Source organism: Varroa jacobsoni, unplaced genomic scaffold, assembly GCF_002532875.2.
Source record: "Varroa jacobsoni isolate VJ856 unplaced genomic scaffold, vjacob_1.0 scaffold_427, whole genome shotgun sequence".
Lineage (NCBI taxonomy): Eukaryota > Metazoa > Arthropoda > Arachnida > Mesostigmata > Varroidae > Varroa > Varroa jacobsoni.
The window spans coordinates 9,760-25,402 of NW_019213329.1; the positions used below are offsets into that span (position 1 = coordinate 9,760).

Sequence of the window (15,643 nt, forward strand, 5' to 3'; positions counted from 1 at the left end):
ACAGAACAGACTAGCCAGCTGGGGCAAGAAGACAAGATGGCCAGTTTCAAGCTGCCTTTCCGTCGCCACGTTCATGGAGCAACGCGAAACGTCTAGCCGCAGCGAAGGCGGGCGAAAACACGAGGAGGACCGACGGGTAACCAGATGATGGGGCCGAAGAGCTATTTCATATTAGTTATTACATTATTACACATTATTACATTATTCCACGTCTGTAACCCCGATACGATAAAAGTGGCCTCCTCGTCAGGCAAGCCAGTGCAGTTTGTTCGCGGGCAGCGCCAGCAGGCTTGTTTCCCGCCGCTGCTACAGCGGTTCCAAGATGATCATGGCTCTCTAAAGACCATCGAGGCTATCAGAGCCCAGCGGCCATCTTTCGCAGAAACGGTGGCGGTAGTAGTGGCGTTCTTGTCGTCGTCACTTGAGCGGGAACAGTAGCAGGAACTTTGCAGGTGGGAGACGGGTCGTGGTGGACGGCGAGTCAGCAGGTGTTCCAAGGAAGGGAATGAAAAAGACTACCTTGAGTGGTTCTTCTACTTTGCAAGCGATAGGCCGCAGGTGGCAGACAACGAAGAGCAGGAGAAACAGGCCTTTATACCGTAAGATACTGACACGTAGCACTGAGTCGTCCGTCTAGAATACCGCTAGTGACTCGTTAGCAAGCGGCATTACTCTCGGACAAGCTAGGACAAGGATGACTATCGTTAAGCATCGGTGCTGCAATAAAGCTGGCTAGGGTAACAGTAGTAAGGAACCTGGGCCTAAAACGGGGGCCGACCTATATGGCCCCTCTAGAACTGGTCCGCTTGAGCAGTGCGCGAATGTTCTCTCGACGGTGAATCCCTTAGCGACTAGACTGCCATTGGGAGCGATGAATTCACCAATCTGGGGACAGTTCGTCAGTCGAGTCAAATTGGTTTGTACAAATAGGCCGAGCAGTAGATCGGCGGCCTCTGTTAGCCAAGTGAAATTTTGTCAATGTAACACTATGAGTGGTTCGAAAAGTTAAATATTTTCCAGTAGGAACTTTCTGGTTAGCGGCAACGCTGTGAGCTAGCCAGGCTCTCAGGTAGTTGGTTCCTATTCATAACTTAATGTGAGTATGAAAGCCGTTATGAAATCAACACTAGCGTCAGACATAGTGTAACGGAAAAAAACATCCGTTTCTAGACGCTGCGGCAGAATAACGTGTGAACTAGGAGACTGGAAATTCTGAATCCGATAAAAACAAGCGGTGCCTTATAACAGCAAATAAATAGAGCACTATTTTTATTATTTACCTCCAGCTATTTCTTGATCTAACTAAATACCGTCTACCAAGTTGCGTTGATTTAATAAGTTACTTCGTTCGATTTTTCCGAGAAACAACGACGCTAGACAATTAATTAAATAGGTATCATTATTTACATATTATAGTCGTTGGACACTTCCCGCAATCACGCAGTTAAACTTATGGCCTTAGTGACTCACACAAGTTATTCAAACAAGCATTGTTCGTTGCGAGCTGCATAAAGATGGACACGCTTTGTTTATAGGGTCAATACTCATGGGGTTTATAGAATCGGCACACGAACACAACCCAGCCGCTTCGCCGCAAAATTTACTATATAAAAATTCGGCATAAATAGGTGTTATGTAAGTTCTAGAACAATGCAGATATTGAATTTCTATTGAAAATTTCTGCTTTAACCGAGATCCAAATAGGTTATAATTATTGGGATGAAAAGCATTTCAGCTTACGGTGATCTCAAGTTCGCTGGTCTCGTTTGTCTGTATCAAAAACAACATTATAGTACATTGTACAATAATTACCACCACTATACATAGGAGAGGCGGCACCAATTGGTGCTCACATGTGGCTGTTTCTTGGACAAATCCTTATCGAGACCTATTCTACTTGGCACACACCCGAAGCAACAGCTTGTGCTGGTAGGATTATGACATTTAGACAGTATATAATAGTGTTCCACTATTAAAGCTGGAGACAAACTTTCCAGGGAACCGCTGTGGCTTATCTCTATTTCGCTATGAATAAGCCGTAGGTAGACTGTTAGAAAAAGACGTGCGCATGTCTATTTATATATCTTGTTAATACCGTAATACTAACCCTTGCTGATGGTAATATCCAACTTGGAAGTTGAGAAATGTGATTTCGACTAGGTCGCCAAACTGGTCCCCCGCTGCGACAAAGTTAATTCTGCACACGAACGAAAGATGACGTTGAAACGGTTCGGTTATACGAAGCGTGTACTTGTTTGACACGTTTCCGTAATACGTCCGATTGCAGTCTGCGTGAGTCGTTCGAAAAACAGAATTATTTTAGTCATCACAAGGATTGCAACTCCCACCACCATCGCGCACCCACATACAGACACGCATACGCAGATACTACCCGCGATGTAACGTGCCGCCCCATACAAGAGCAACGAGTGATAGGATGGTTGGCGAAGTCGATGACGTGGCCGACGACGAGGCGACGAACACGGTACCAACGAGACGGGACCGTGTTGACGCGTAGGAAGCATAATAGCAGGCAAAAATACGGTAGCGATGAGTTAAAGCAACAGGTAAAACAAGTCGCGGCGCATCGAAGACACGCGGCAAAAAAAAGATTAAAAAAAAAAAAGAAAAAACATACGGGCAAAAATCACACGAGAATACAAAAATGAACATGGCAGAAGAAAAGCAAGGTTAGTATACGTATTAGTTGCTGTTCCTGTCGCCGTCGCTTCTGCCGCTCTTTTACTGTAAGCTCATGTCTTTGCCTACTTTTTTTCTTTGTGTTTTTCTCCCACTATCATTACCTGCATCTGGCCGCTTGCATTTTCATGTTACGATTGGATCTAGGGAAAAGAAGATTTACTGCTGTATCTGTGATATGTCAGCTACGCGGATTTATGTGGCGTGGTACGGGACAGAATATGCGCAGGATGCGCGTGTAGAGGACGAAAACCGTTTTTTCCATGTTAGCCAAAGGCGACTGTTCATGTCATTTGTTTGTTTGGGTACAACAGAAATAGAGAAAAGTTAACATCCTGCAATTGAGTTCTTCTTAGTCGCATTGTTTGATAAAAGTCTAAGACACTTAGATATGATATATATTCTATACAAACACCTGATATTTAGAAATCATCGCAGAGACAGAAACGTAATAAAGTGTCGTACACAACAATACACCCTAAAACCTACATAAACAATAAAAAGCTCAAACGATACTAACTGTATTTACGATAAGGGCAATGGCGTTAACTAAAATGTTTCAACGAAGTGGGATCGTACTCAGTATTATAATAACTCTACAGGCACATGCAACGGTAGTTATAAGGGCACGACGAAGTTCGATTTCTACCGTGAGACAACAAAAACAAGCTTTAAATTGGAATACCCGATGTTCAACGTCGATGTTCCCGAGGTACAGGCGTTTGATTCCTTCTGTTTGATATTTGCTTTCTACTTTTCGGTGATTTCATTGATTTTATGCAGGTATGAACGTGCTATCCATTTTTTTTTCTTTTTGTTCAGGATTACCAGTACTTAATCGTAGGTAAACAAATTTCGAAATGATTTATTTTCAGGTATAGCATTAAAGTATCGCTCCCATCAAAGGTTTAACTGGAAAAGGTCCTGTTGGACTGATCTAGGGTTTTTGCAGCAGACCCATAAAACGCTATGATAACCAGACCAGCAGCTATTAACCTTGATAATAGTACCTTATTTTTTTTAATTTTGCTTTATTTTCTAATTCTTGACATCTATTGATTTTTTGACTGCCAGCGTGGCAGTATGCTTGTCAGTTATCGTTACCATAACAATGCATTCAACGAAATGAATATCAGGCCCCCAGACTGGGCCGCATGGTCCTACGGTTTAGGCGAGTTTATTTTCTGTTACACTTTCAGTTGGTTCTCACTTTCCACTAAAATATTGTCGTTCTATGCTCACTCTATCTAGTGTGTGTCGTGTATTTTCGTAGGCAAACCTGTGTTGTCGATAGAGGAAGCGGCAGTGTAAAGGCATAGATGAACATCAACAGTATACGACTCGTATCCATTGTGCGTTCGTATCAGACATACGTAGCTAATTTTTCGCCATGTTTGAATAGCGCTGGCTGACAGAGGTGGGCGCTGTCGGCCGAGACCAGAAAATACGTGGCTCTTAAAACCTAAATGATGCTGCCTTGAGGACAGCTTTACGGAGGATGTTCTTATCTATGTATGTGTATGTGTGTGTATAATTATCTATAACAGTATGTAATAGCAATTCGCATAAACACTCCCTTATTCACGTATGATAAATATCACTCTGCTAATCAACCCACATAATCTAATCTATAGATATGTTATATTTCGCCGTACTCACTCGTGCACGAAAGTGGTTCATCACTTCCGTCACCACAGTCATCGCTGCCGTCACAAAATTTGTTAGACGACACGCAACGACCATTGTCGCATTGAATTTCGGCTAAAGAGCACTGGGCCGCTTGAACCACCAGTGGCCGAATCAATACCAATCCGACGAGCAACATCCAGACCGAAGGTAGCGCTAACCCAAATCTAAAATCTTGCGACTGCGCCATCGATTTAGCGAGGGTGAATTATTCGAGATGTCTGCTCCAGACCCTTTTGATGATGACGAATTGAAGATTTAAGTAGTCAACTCCTCCGCAAATAGATTTGCGAAGGATTGCCGGATCGGGGTCGCACTGCGCGAAAGTGACCCCCGCGCAGGCGTCGAGTTCGACTGGGGATGTTGTTGACGGGGGTTTTGCGAGAGCTCTCACTGGAGCGCGCTCACCCCAGGCAGGATGTCGAGGACGTCGACATCAACGACAGACATCACCCGGGAATTCTGGAATCGTCAAATAACACGGCATATTAAGTGATGTCATAGAACAGAAGACGAATTTGGTACGTTACAACATGAATATGTATCATACAGGATGCAAGAGACCTGATAAACTATATCCAGAGTATGTAAATTAACAGACAATAATGTCTATACGAAAGGGTGATACATGAGAGCTGCTATGGGAGAAGTACCTCACAGCTATGCTGCATCTGCGGGTCTGAAAGTGAACGGTTATTTTAGAGCGACACGTGTTTTACTGATAATGAATATTATTGTCATTCGTTAATTAGCTAATTAGCAAATGGGCTGTGTTTCCAGTATTTGACATAAATAGTGTAGGTCTTTCGACATTATATTAGGTCAGGATATGTGGCCAAACTCACTTCGGGAGAGGATATCCTTAGGACTACCAAAGTTAGCAAGAATACCGTTTGAAAAAAACATACATCTATCGCCACTGAACGCCCATATAATCGTGAATCTACGCCTGCTTAATTCCATCCATTCAAACGATAATATCAGACTTATTCTTGTCTAAGGTTGACCCTGCGTCGACCACGAAACAATATACGCTTTGTGATCTCGGCGTGTATTGGGGTGTACATACAGAGTACGTGTTAATTACGCTAATCATTCATCTAACAGCTATAATAATATTGCACGCTCGAATAAGATTACAACGGGTTTTCGCCGTCCGTGACGGAACGACCTAAAAGCTACGTGGTCTGTCGCTTTTAGATTACGCTCTAACAGTTGCTGCCGTATTTAATGAAGCTATTCTCATCATTGGGGCTCATCTGCAAAAGCCCAATCTCAGCCGAAGTGTTTTCTTACAAAAAAAAAAAAAAAAAAAAGAGTAACGAAGACGAGGACAGCTATCGCTGCTAACAAAAAAAAAATAGACACCTTAATATACTCGCGTTCATTTATTCGGTGAATGAGCTGTGTGAATTTCGATCGTGAACCGTTAGGAATGAATATTTACAATAGAACAACAGTATAGATCAATACAATTTTATGTGAACAATTCTAAAAACTAGCCAAGCACAATTCGTCTTCTTTTTTTTGAATGCGGAAGATTACGGGCGAATATAAACACCGGTGTCAAGTTCAAAAAAGAGCGCCAGTTTGAGTAATCCCGCAAAAATTCAAATTGTTTTCATGTGGTAGGATCCTTTTTTGGGTTAGCTTAACACAGTTATTTTGAAAGCGAACGCCTTCTTAAATCGACTGCGCACCGAAATAGTTTCTATGCGTATACATCCTATATCAAACGAAAGCTGATTGCTCCAGGCCTCAACACAGGCAACGAGTATTCGCCAAAGACCGAGTCCGACCTGAGAAGCTTGCGTCTTCGTTTCAGGGAAGGCGTCCCATCACAGGACAGAGGATCCTCACCACCTTTTGACTTCAAAAGGCAACGATACTAATAGTGTCTGCTGACAGGCCGGCCACCGGGCGCTCAAGATGGACTTAAGGGGAAAAGCCTCGGAAAATTACTTTGTCTTGAATTTACTTCTCATTCGGCGACCCATCTTACCCGCTAACTACTAGGAATATTTCGGCACTGCGCGACACCAGAAGAACCGGTCCTCCTGTGGTTTTTCCATTGTCACCGTTCGCTGCCTTTTTCCCTTTTCCTTTTTCACCCCCTTCTACTTCTCTCGTTCTTCCAAAAATTTCCCTGAGCTGTCGACCTTCTGGTCTCGCCCAGTACGACCCCTTGCCTCCACAAGGGAGCCGGTACCACTCCATTCCCGCTAGTTTACTCATACTTGGCTCTCTGCTTGCAGCGGTACAATAGCTGCCTTTGGACATCGGCTGCTCGCCCCTGTTTCTAGCTGGCACACGCTCACCCCCTTTTCTCTATCCACTCTCTCTCTTTCAGACATTCGTCACCTTGAGCTATCAAATCCCTGTGCACGTTTACCAGAGGTTTACGATGGATTGATCTGCCGGGCCACGTTGGGATTGAACAGGTCAAAGCACAGCCAGGCATAGCCGGGAGCCGCAATCTCACGCAGTAGGGCTGCTAGTCAAGACGGGTGAAGGGCTTAAATCTGTTGCGACGGGAAGTTTCCACGCTTTTCCACTGGGTCTCGGCATCTCTTTTCAGATCCCGTAAATTTCGCACATTGGCCCCTGTTTCGAAAGTTTTAGTAACAGCGTACGCATACATCTTCACATGTGCGATATAGCCATGCACCAGTATTTCACCAGGCACATTATTGAATATGTATTAAAAGTACGACTGGAAGAAGATCAAGAATTTATACTAAGTGTTCGATTACATATGGTTAAACGCTTTAGTTTTAACAAGTACAAGTAGCGTATTTAGATTATACATAGATAAGCATATCAACGACTTGTTCGCTTATTCCGCTTACATCTACTTGCAGAGGGGTATCCTATGTTTGCGTGCCACCTAATATTAACTGGTTGCCGGCACACGTGTACTATGATACCATTATTACTATTCTGGGGCCCAACTGAGGTGGCAGGGGCGATACATTATCTGCATTGGGTCCAATGCATTGTATTGGACGCTTGTACTAATGAACCGCCGGCGAGAACGCGGCCTTCCTGCATTATTCCTCTTTTGCGTCCTTCGTAAGACTACTCTCTGATCGCAGCTCGAAACGAGGACAGTATCTCGTCTATTCGTATGATATTGCTATTCCACATTCATATAACGCATTCATCAATTGCCTATAGCTATCTTTTATAAAGGTATAGGCCGCTAGCGTTCCTGGCTTATACCACTTGGTGCCCTACTAGCCCAATCTTAACTACTTTAAATAACTGTTATAGTGGGCCGATACAGCGATCGGCTGTGTCCATATTTCGAATTTTATCCTGTACATTGGGATCCACAAGAGTAAAGGACAATACGACAGGAGCCCCGAATCTCAGTTTTCGTGCTGCATATTACCTTCGCCGACAGAGCAAATATCTATATAGTACAATCCAAATCGCTTGAATAAGTACTGGGAATCCCTTAGAATAGGTTCCCTATCGCAGGTGAATGCAGGCCGGGGCCTGTAGATTCTTGTTGCTACTAAGTAAATTGTATGTGTATTGGATAAGGTTGTTGTGTCACCATAAGACAATGTCCATAGCAGGAAGTAACGTGTCCCGGATTAGCTCGGAGCCTTGACTGAGAAGTTGTGACCTGTGGGTTGACGATATGTACAGTTTTGGGTGGATATCATCCCCACTTCTACTACATACTCGCAGCGATAGTCTGAATCCTGCACAATACTATCGGAGACAGACAAGCATATATATGGCAAATCTTACATAGGTTGACTACAGATCTGCAGATCGTACTCACGTCTGTTTGTTCTCTAACTGGGTAACTACCTAATACAAACATATCAGAACGTGCGAATAGGAATCGTAATATTGGAATTAAGGTTTAGTCGATATATAATGCTTTGATATATTCAGAATGAAAGGGACTAAACCATAGTGCTCCGCGGGGAAGCGTAATATAGTATACATAGTTACAACATATTTTACGGTATAAGCATGCCAGCTATAGGGTTTTTTGATTTAGGCTTATTTCTATTGTTACTATTATTCACAGTATTACTATTATAGCTTTTTAGACGGTGTTTATTGCCTGGAACCATTGAGTATATGACGTATATCTAATAATCTACAGTGTTCATAACAAACGCACAGGGTGCGAACGTGTGTTACACAGAAAAAGAACAATCGCAATTACGAATCGAGAACTAGAAAAAAATGTCGAATCTTACGTGAGTGGCATGATGTCGGTTAGAAGAAAGCTTTCCATTCCGCGGACACGACGTCTTACACAAACTGCTGAAAATCTATTCGATCTCAGCAGAAACATCGTTGCTACGGCTAACGCACCACTATTCGCCGTAACAGTCAGAATTTTTGCTTCGTTTTTCTTATATCTTTCTCCGAATGTACCTATCCGACTACGCAGTAGTCGAGCAACGATTCGGACCCCTTACTTTCGACTGACGGCCCGACCAGCTGCTGAGAAAGTTCCCACTCCTGCATTGGACTACCAAGCAGGTCCGGTCTGCTTAAATTCTGATTTTGACTTGACAAATACCCCTGAAGCACCCGTTCCCACATTCCAAACACCTAGAAGCCCCACTTCCCTTTCACCTATTTGCCTCCGCATATGTATAGGGTAGATTTGAGAAGTCCAGCTTCGACATGTTAGAAGATGTGTTGGACGTGTTACTGCTACTGCTGCTGCCCTAGTTTATTCGCGTATCTTGCGTGACTCATCTATATTTCGGCCGTAAGTTGGGGGTGGGCAGACAAGTAGCACTTGGGGTGGCGCGACAGCAAAAGGGCATTTTAAATCACTCAACTCAATTTGCTATATCGCTCAACTCGAGTCGCTATATTTCGTCGGACTGGTGGTCGCCTTTGACTCAGCTACTCGAAGTGGCCACGAAAGCCAAAAAACCAACCGCCAGCGGAGAGCAAGCACCGGTCGCGTACCCACGTATACCTTCTTATCCTTTGAGTGGTAGAAAGGACCGGACTACTATAAGAAGGGCGAACCTTTAATAATAAAGTGCTTAAGGCTTTAAAAGTTCTGTCGTACGTCTGACAAAAGCAGAGAAATATAGTGGATGCTCATATGCATTTCTATTGAGCATTGTAGCTTTGCATCTTACCTTAATTACAATTGGTTCGCTATAGACTTTATTATAGTTTGTGATGTTGGCAGGGAAACTAGGAATGCCTGAGACACGAATTGTTTATGATACAAGTACATATAAATACTGCCGGTACAGGCTGTATTACTGTAGGAATTTGGCGTTTCTCTATGTGATATTGGCACGGCAAGATGCCCTGTAGTGTACACGCAGACATATATGTATATATCGGAAGGTTCGGAAGATACCGCGAGCGCTTTGTTCGGCTGATATATTACTCCGCAGAGGTCGATAAACAGTAATGTACACGTGTGGTCCCGACGTGTAACGGAATCCATTGTCTCGCTGTCCTACTGGTTTTTCAAGGGTGCCTGTATTTTAGTTTTTTATGCATTGTATGTATGACTATTCAGCCAGAATAGATTTCCTCGTTACTTTGTTCTATACAGATAACCTGCTCATTTGTTTACTATGTCATAGAATGGACTGATATAGCTAATAACTCGTAAGGCGATTGTTATTATAATTATGATAACTGTAATTGTTGATATTATTGCAGTCCCGAATCAGTCGGACCACAGGGACAATATCGTGTACACGTAAACGAAAAAAGGACAGCAGGGTTAGAATTGAATCATTCAAGCACGCAATTCCATCATTACATTTCGTAACACATAGTCATACGTAACGGAAGGCACTTTGTGGCCCAGAACTAATCGACTTGTTGCTGTTACAAATTCGCATACCCCACTAGAACGTAAATACATGTCGTTTGGCCAAGCGCACACAATCTGCTGCAGTTAGGACTCTCTAATTGTATCGTACGCTTTATCTGTATTCTATTTGTTTGTATCTGTGTCATTTCGAAACGCCCCTGTAGTTTGACTTGTCGCTTACCCGAGGACGGGCACGTCCAGGCCATTTAACGCCAATAAACCAGTCCGCGTTGTGCTTCCTTGTTCCTCTGTGTCGGAGAGCTCAGTGCACCACGTATAGTGTACAGCTTTGTTAAGCACACCTGCTACGCGTTCTTGTGTTCGTTCCATACGCTGCAGTCGGTCCTTGGTACTCCGGCCCTAAATACCGCCTTCATTCAGCCTCCGGTTCAGTCTAAGCTCTTTCTAATCACGGTGGCTCCTTAACCGTTGCCAGCTCTCTTGCAGCCTCTCGATAAAAGCAAGCTTAAGTAACAATTATCGCATGCAGTGCTGCCATCCGCCTTAGCAGGGCAAGCTTGATTTTGTCGTGGGCACCGTACGCCTCTGTTCGCTGTCTAAGTTGTAGCTCCGTAGTGAGTATAATCAAGCGATTATGGTTGGCTAACCACACACAGATCATGTAATCATCCCTTGCTAGAGCCCGTGGCGGAAGTAGTCGGCGGTTATAGTTGAGGCATGTGTGCGTGGCGAGAAAGGGGAACACGCACTTGGGGGTAGTAGCGTTGAATTGTCGTTATTGTTTTTCATGTTGGAGCTAGGGAGACCCAAGAGGAACGCAGCAGATTAAAGTTTGCCGTTCCTAGCCAAGGTCGATTTTAGGGCGGAGACACTCCTAGGGCTGCTCCTACTATCGGCCTAGCTCACTTTAGTCTAGTCCAACATAATCTAACCCAATTCATCCCACTCGAAATGCTTAAAGGACGCTCACAGTTTGACCGCCTGTTTTAATGTGCGTACCCGTCCGGCTAGAGCGTTACGTACTTCGCGCTGCATCAGTGACCGACGACTAATATAGCCATGAGACCCTGTGTTCATATGAAGACACACATACATACCCAGATCTCTATATACGTGAAATGTACACCATGAGCAAGGAGAATTTCGTATGGAGGCCAGCAACATGGCAACCGAATTATGTAATAATTAACTACGTACAGGGTCACGGGACACTCAAACATACATACACGAGCATAATATACACACTTGAACGGTCCGGGTAGGCGCGCTAAAATCACATCTTTTCCCGCTTTGGGTGCAATGCGTGCCCACTTCAGTGAAGCTAGAGTATATAGACTACTAAGACGCGAGAGAGTTATATGAAGTGGGATTGTACGGATGATGGCGACTGCAGGGAATGTGGCGGGCAGTAGTTCCATAAACAGTGCGTTTGTACCTTCGTGCATTTTTAATTACACCGTTAAGCGCTTAATGACCGTCAGGCACCGCGTTTATTATAATACGCACACGTAACGATGGGAAGAAAAGGGAAACGGACGAGGAGAAAAACGAAATGAGTTGTCCTATCTTATAGAATACAACACCACGTTCTTTAATATGGTATAATCCATATTAAGCTACCACATAGCGGAAGCGATTCAGATTACCAGAATATTCGTAGCAGACGCTTGTGAAGGTTCTTGTTGCCTGCGAGGCTATGACGTCGTGACTTGTAGTTATTGATTGCTTTTTTTTATGGGTAGCTTTAACGAGGACATTCTATGAGATTTTCGCCAAGTTCCAGTTCGTAAGTGAGTTAAATGATTAGTAGGTACTTGTAATTCTAGACGGTGCTACTGGCGTGGACGTGAGCGAGAATCATAGTGTGGCTATGATCAGCTTGCGAAATATCATTTTCAGTAAATACCCATTATTCGATACGTTGATTTAATACGGTAGTTTAGCTTGTATTTCGTTAATTGATTTCACGATCCACTAAAAACAGGCAAATGTGTTCCGCCTACCCAACAAGATTCATTGCACCGCGTGGGCGTATCTAATCCAGCCAGTTCCCCAAAGTTGAACTGGATGTGTCTGTTAATTTTAGGTTCCCAAAAATGCTGCTGGCTTCTTCATGGTCGTCCTTTCTGCTACCTTTCTGTCGATACGTCTCTTCTGCCTGAAGACATGGTGTTGCCCTTGTGAGTCATTTTTCCTCGGATCTCCGGTAAACAGGTTGCCGAATTGTCTCGATCCATAACTGGCCATACATCTTTTCGTTTTACGTGACTTCCTGTCAGTGAACAACGACTCCAACGTCGCGCCAACAGCCAAGTCCAGTGGACGTCGACGTTCTGGAATAGGACGCGATAGGAGCTGGCCTCGAAGCTGCTCACCACGCTTGTAGTGGAAAAGTCGCCCGCGGGGATACTTGTATTCCTCAACGGTAGCATGGTAAGGGCAAATATGTACAACCACTGTATTCCGCGTGGATGGAAGGATGGAGGTTAACGGATACCGGCGCTGGTTAGGTGGAATATAACCTATGAATAAGTTATATACGTCAGCGTTTAGGGATTTCAATGATAGGTACGAGCTTCTTGTCTGGACTCGGAGAATGTCTGGGTACCAGAGGCTGTTATGTTGCGGAGACGCTCAAAGCCTCTTTGTTACTGACATCGGATAGCAATGCTGCACACCGGAAGGCAATTTCAAGGAGATAAAGATGCGGAAAACCGGTGCTATTACTTGTGAAAGACGAAAAGATTGATGGGGGAATAGAAAAAAAAGAACTTTCTAAACAGGTCTGACGCTGGTCGCGTCGCCTTGCAGCAGGCCTTGTTTAGCCACCTTATGCCGGTCTTTTCTGCACAGTGTACGCCGCTATTTGTGTCAGTAAAGGGACTTCGAGACTGGTTCCTGTACTGACCATTTACTGTACAGTTGTCCCTCGTACCGGATGAACTCGACGCCTAAACCTGCTTTCTGCTGCTCGGCCTGTCCGCGATTGGCGGCGCACCATGCGATGCTGACTGGACGCGCTAGGCAGGTCGAAAAAGGAGAGGAGAAAACTGAACACATCCCAGCGTCGAGCCATTCGCGCGTGAGGTGGCATGCCACCCAAAGATGCCTCGTCGTTGTCGACACTGCTTAGATTTTTTCCTCCTTTGGGTCAAGACACCATATGGAGGCTGGCGCTAGCATATGTGATGTTTGTGAAGTAGCGTAGAGAAGAAGTAAGAGGTATATTCATCCCGTCCCCCGTCCCCGCTTGTTCAGGACTGTCATTGGTCTACTAAATGAACCAGAGGAAAGGTTGACTATTACCAAATGTTACGACGGTTCATTTGAGCTAGGTTAACTGTATTTGGAGCGAGTGGCAGGTATACGAAGAGCACATTGTTGAAATGGTAGCACATCTGCGAAGTTCAGAAACAACATATTGCAACATAGGGTACGCGGTACAGCTCGTTCAACTTTACGTTCATATTTATAAGATCTTACCGCATATGGTGTATTTTCACATCGAGCAGGCTACAGTAACTAGCGTGTTGCCAGAGGGAATAGCGACGCGTAAATATTTGCCTATTAGTAATTTGGTGGGATACGTAACGTGTCGCTGAATCCATAAGGCCATGTTTCGCTTTTACTCGGTGCCGTTGATTGCTTCAAGACTTTGCTTATGCGTTACAATAGAGTGTTGGCAGAAGGTCGTTTTGTTATGATTATTCTGGACCAACTCATCCCGCTGTCTGTTCTTTCTGTTTCGCTTCATGTTCTCTATTTTCTCGTATTTAACATATTCTTTTTGTACAACAGATCGCATTGTGCGATCGTAGGCTATCACATGTTACATAGCTATTTTACTATGCTATTACAATACCTTCGACTACCAGTAAGTGCTTTCACAGAAATTGACCCCGTAGAACAGCTCCACGCATTCTATGTTCGCTACCTAACTTTTGCGTCTGAACCAGTTTTTTTGACTTTTTTTTTTTTTTTTTTTGCAGTTCATAGAAAGTTAAACTTGCCAAGGTAGTAAGAGTCCTTGTCCTTCTAGAGGAGCAATATATATTCTATAAAAACTATCGTAAGTTTAGTTATATAAAACAACGTATTTCCGTCTATATGCACATGTTACGGTTTTTTTTTTTTGTCTTTGTAATTTATTAACAAAATTTCCCGTAATTTCAAGAGATCATGCTCAAATGCAAATAGGAACTTCTATAGCGTAGCGATAAATAAAGGATATATCAGTCAACTCGTTTACGTGCTACCTAATATTTCTAGGCCCGTTCTAGCTTACCACCGTATTGCTTTCTGTATGATGTTCCTTTACCCTTCCATTGTGAAACACGGTTAATGCGTTCATCCACTAAGCACGAATACAATGCACAACGATTGTTATACTGGTTTACTAATAGTGCGCTAACAGTTTGTTTATTGTCGGCTGGCTGGATCAGTTCTGACATCTCGATTGGCTTTTTGCTAACGCTTTTTCCGTCTGACCAATACAGCGCTGCTTAAGAACGAAATGGACCCAATATCGACGCGACCCGTTTCGTCCCGTCTGATCGCGTCATGTCGACCTTCGCCATTCGGTCTAGTCGGGTTGACGTTGCCAGCTACGAAAGTCTCTGTTAGCAGTCGGTTCGGCGTATGCCCGCTTACTTTTCTTTTTTCTTTACGCTTCACCTCAAAAGGATGTATTTCCAAGCAAAGGTCTACATAAACACTAGACGAAACGAAGACCCATAAACCTATACCGCTTATGCCAACCCATTTGTGTGGACCCGGTTTCTTTCTTAGCCCGCGCTATGTAGCGAGTCTTTTATCAACGAGGGTTCCAGAGCACGTTAGCTTCTTCCACTCGCAGGCGATGTCAGGAAGCAAATCGTCATCCATCAATTTCGTTTTCGGTCTAACACGCCTGTCGTGTCCTAGTACTTTTTGCCCCTGAGATTTTTCGGAGCGTCCGCAAAACTCTTCCAGCGAATGTACTTCCACCTATGGTGAAAGCTTTGAAAAAGAAAACAAGGGAGTGTCATGAGGCTTTAGGGGCCGTAGAAAGCCTGTTCAACTAGAAAAGTTTGACCACAATTCTGAAATGGTGTGAACAATTCATTTCTCACCTCGTTATCTGACTCACCGGTGAACCAAAGAGTTTCGTTCTAACCGTTTCACGAAGCTCGTTCTTAAAACCATCGTCAATGTTTTTTTCTAAGGAATAAAAAAGGTGGGCAATTTTTCCCTTGGACCTTTCGATCCAACCTAGGCATAGAACAGTCAGAATTACGGTTCCCATATGCTACGGAAGACAAAGAAGACCAAGAATTAGGCGAGAACTTGAGAATAGCTTAGCAAGGGAAGATACAATAAACTAAGTTACATCAACGTATAATATATTTGCAAAACGTGACAAGACCATACGTACATCTAAGAGTGGTTCGTGTGTGCGATCCTATGTCTCTATTTATTTGAGTA

At 43.8% G+C, this 15,643-nt stretch overlaps 1 protein-coding gene across 1 annotated transcript in view; it reads right to left on the bottom strand.

Annotated features, from left to right (window-relative positions):
* LOC111260303 (uncharacterized) overlaps positions 1–5,818 on the bottom strand; it is a 13,357-nt gene extending 7,539 nt beyond the window's left edge. The window contains exons 1-2 of the mRNA XM_086968265.1: positions 4,360–5,818; positions 2,108–2,288 (exon numbers count right to left, since the gene is read on the bottom strand). Coding sequence (XP_086824391.1) covers positions 2,108–2,288; positions 4,360–4,576 — 398 coding nt within the window. The 5' untranslated portion in view covers positions 4,577–5,818. The remainder of the gene's footprint in view (positions 1–2,107; positions 2,289–4,359) is intronic.
* Between the last annotated feature and the right edge of the window lie 9,825 nt (positions 5,819–15,643).